The sequence below is a fragment of the Mus pahari genome, chromosome 12 (genome assembly GCF_900095145.1).
Source record: "Mus pahari chromosome 12, PAHARI_EIJ_v1.1, whole genome shotgun sequence".
Lineage (NCBI taxonomy): Eukaryota > Metazoa > Chordata > Mammalia > Rodentia > Muridae > Mus > Mus pahari.
In genome coordinates, this window is record NC_034601.1 from 30,850,040 (window position 1) to 30,853,708 (window position 3,669).

Below are 3,669 nucleotides of genomic sequence, written 5' to 3' on the forward strand. Positions count from 1 at the left end.
ATCCTAAAACAAAAGAATATACCTTCTTCTCAGTACCTCATGGTACCTTCTCCAAAACTGACCATATAATCAGTCACAAAATAGGCCTCAACAGATACAAAAATATTAAAATAATCCCATGATTCCTATCAGATTTCCAAGGACTAAGACTGGTCTTCAATCGCAACAAAAAGAACAAAAAGCCCATATACACATGAAAGCTGAACAATGCCCAATGCCTTACTCAATGATAACTTGGTCAAGGAAGAAAGAAATTAAAGACTTTTCAGAATTTAATGAAAATGAAGGCACAACATGCCCAAACTTATGGGATACAATGAAAGCAGTGCTAAGAGGAAAACTCATAGCTCTGAGTGACTCCAGAAAGAAACTGGAGAGAGCATACACTAGCAGCTTAACAGCACACCTGAAAGCTCTAGAACAAAAAGAAGCAAATTCACCCAAGAGGAGTAGACGGCAGGAAATAATTAAACTCAGGGGTGAAATCAACCAAATAGAAACAAAAAGAACTATACAAGAATCAACAAAACCAGGAACTGGCTCTTTGAGAAAATCAACGAGATAAATAAACCCTTAGTCAGACTAACCAGAGGGCACAGAGACAGTATCCATATTAACAAAATCAGAAATGGAAATGGAGATATAACAACAGAAACTGAGGAAATTTAAAAAATCATCAGATCTTACTACAAAAGTCTCTAGTCAACAAAACTGGAAAATCTGGATGAAACAGACAATTTTCTAGACAGATACCAAATACCAAAGTTAAATCAGGATCAGATAAACCATGAAAGCAGTCCCATAACCCCCAAAGAAACAGCAGCAGTCATTAAAAGTCTCCCAACCAAAAAAAGCCCAGGACCAGATGGTTTTAGCACAGAATTCTATCAGACCTTCAAAGAAGACCTAATACCAACACTCTTCAAACTATTCCACAAAATAGAATCAGAAGAAACACTACCTAATTCATTTTATGACGCCACAGTTACACTGCATATTCTCCCTTGGAGATGGAACAGTTTCTGTCTAATCAGGAACCTTTCACAATTTCCTTTCATAGGAGACTTCATAAGAGTTTTTTTCTACTTCTATCATGTTTAATATTCCAAATAGATTTTAAAAGCTGGTTGAGTGCACATTACTTTTAGCTTCAGAAGATATCATGTATGTTTAAGAGGCATTTAACTGTCATAAATTATTTTGACGTCTAAAAACTATAACTGATCAAATCCAAATAATTAGTGCCACTTTAAGATATTTTAGGGAGCCAGGTGTGGTTGGTGCACGCCTTTAATCCCAGTACTTGGGAGGCAGAGGCAGACGGATTTCTGAGTTCGAGGCCAGCCTGGTCTACAAAGTGAGTTCCAGGATAGCCAGGGCTACACAGAGAAACCCTGTCTCAAAAAACAAACAAAAAAAAGATGTTTTAGGGATAAGGTTATGTTCAAAATTAAGTAGTGAATTGTTCAGAGATAGAATCGTGTGTCTGGAATTGGTTTCAACATCACATGAGGAACGAAAAGAACTGGAGAAAAAGATCAAACACCTCACCATAGATCAATAGCAGCTGAGGCTGAATGACAGACACACAAGTTCATTAGACAGTTTTATGTACTTCTGTGCATCTTTGTTTTGTTTTGTGGTTTTTCGAGACAGGGTTTCTCTGTATAGCCCTGGCTGTCCTGGAACTCACTTTGTAGACCAGGCTGGCCTCAAACTCAGAAATCCACCTGCCTCTGCCTCCCGAGTGCTGGGATTAAAGGCGTGTGCCACCACCGCCCGGCTTCTGTGCGTCTTTGAAAATCTCCTGAATAAGAAGTAATTTTTTTTGTCTCTAATTTTTCTTGAAATTTGTCATGCTACATGTAACCACTCAATGCTACTCTCACACACTCCAGTGGTGAAAAATAGAGGTGATAAACACCCTACTAGACCAAGAAGAGTTAGTAGAACACAAGTCTCAAACTGTCATCGCCAAAGTGATCAGAAGCAGGCCAAGTCTGTACCTGAATGTTTTCATGGTCTGTCGGGTGCAGCAGAAACTGAACCTCTTGTAAAGTTTTCAGTTGGTTCCTGCTACTAAATTTGAACACTTCTGAAATTATTAATTTAGCAAATTCAGGTTTAGGAAACCCCAAATTTCCCGTTCCTATTGCTGGAAATGCAATCGATTGTAGAGACAGGTCCTCGGTGGTCTTCAGGCAGTCACGGATGATGTTTTTCATGATCTGAAAAAGCACAAAGCACTTCCTTAAATGGCTTGTTTAGCAATGGGAGACCATAATAGATAGATAGATAGATAGATAGATAGATAGATAGATAGATAGATAGATAGATAGATAGATAGACAGACAGGCAGGCACTGGGAAGCTTTTACAGGGAGTGTTGTCCTTTCCTTTATGCTTTCAATGAAGTTAACAGCAGTCTGAAGAGGGAAACACCCACACAAGAGCGTAGCATCATTCCACCATGACAAAAAGCAGGGACAGCAGCTGTCCGCACCCGTTACTGTCTCCCATCTTCAAATCCTCACTTTACGTTTCTCACCAAAGTAGCACACACCCCCCGACCCTTTGCTGACCCTCAATACTTACTGAGCACAATAGCTAATGAGCACATACATTATTGACTATTCAAAAATTATTCAAAAAGAAATGGCTAGGATATGGGGCCTGCCAAACTCATGATGTTGTTACAGAAGAGAAGCAGGCAGGGGCTAACTGTGGTATGCTAAGGGCAAAAGTTGAGAGAGCTACCCCATTCCCAGAAAATGCAAAGTCCTACCTTTAGTGACCACGCACTGTTGTCTCTTTTCCAAGGTGGAGACACCACATGGAAGACGTGGCGGCTGTTGAGATTACAGCCACTGGTTTGAAGAATCATGCCCACATTGACAGAGACCCCTTGTCCTGCCTTGGTCAATTCCTCCTGGAGTTCTGGCCCAGCCTTTTCCAAGAAGGCCTGAGAAAGGGGTCCTTTGTTGAGTTTAAGATCCGGGGAAATGGAGTTCACAACGGCATGGGTCTTAAGGACAAAACGAGAAATTCTTTTCAAATTCTTTATAATGGCATTCATCAATTATGATGTCATTTGAGCCACTTTAAATCAATGCTCAGAGCAACAAAACTGATAAAAGTCAGAGTGGAAACACTTCAAATGTCCATTGGCTAATGGATGGAAAGCCAAATGTATATTCATCTAACAGGACATTATTCAGCCACTAATAGGAAAGAAACTACTGATAAATGCTACAACACAGATGACCTCAGAAAGCACGCTTGTCAGTAAGAGAAACTGGTTACAGAAGGTCACAAATGTATTACTGCCTTTGTATGGAACTTGAAGAGCAGGTGAATCTGTAGAACAGAACCAGGTGTGGTGGTGCATAACCCTTTAATTCCAGCACTGGGAAGGCAGAGGCAGGCAGATCTCTGTGAGTTCAAGGCCAGCCTGGTCTACAGAGTTAGTTCCAGGACAGCCAGGGCCTCAGAGAGAAACCCTGTCTCAAAAAAAAAAAAAAAAAAAAAAAAAAAAAAAAAAAAAAAAAAAAAAAAAAAAAAAAAAAAAAAAAAAAAAAAAAGAAAGAAATGAAAAAGGAAGAAAGGAAGGAAAGAAGTAAAGAAAAGAAGAGAAAAGGAGTGTTTGTTATAATTCATAACAGCAAAACAA

General features: G+C 39.5%; 1 protein-coding gene across 3 annotated transcripts in view; it reads right to left on the reverse strand.

Annotated features, from left to right (window-relative positions):
- Positions 1 to 3,669, reverse strand: part of LOC110329684 (protein mono-ADP-ribosyltransferase PARP14) — a 37,229-nt gene that overhangs the window by 17,247 nt on the left and 16,313 nt on the right. For all 3 annotated transcript variants that reach the window (XM_021209465.1, XM_029544728.1, XM_021209463.2), the window contains exons 7-8: positions 2,785 to 3,024; positions 2,007 to 2,228 (exon numbers count right to left, since the gene is read on the reverse strand). In XM_021209465.1, coding sequence (XP_021065124.1) covers positions 2,007 to 2,228; positions 2,785 to 3,024 — 462 coding nt within the window. The remainder of the gene's footprint in view (positions 1 to 2,006; positions 2,229 to 2,784; positions 3,025 to 3,669) is intronic.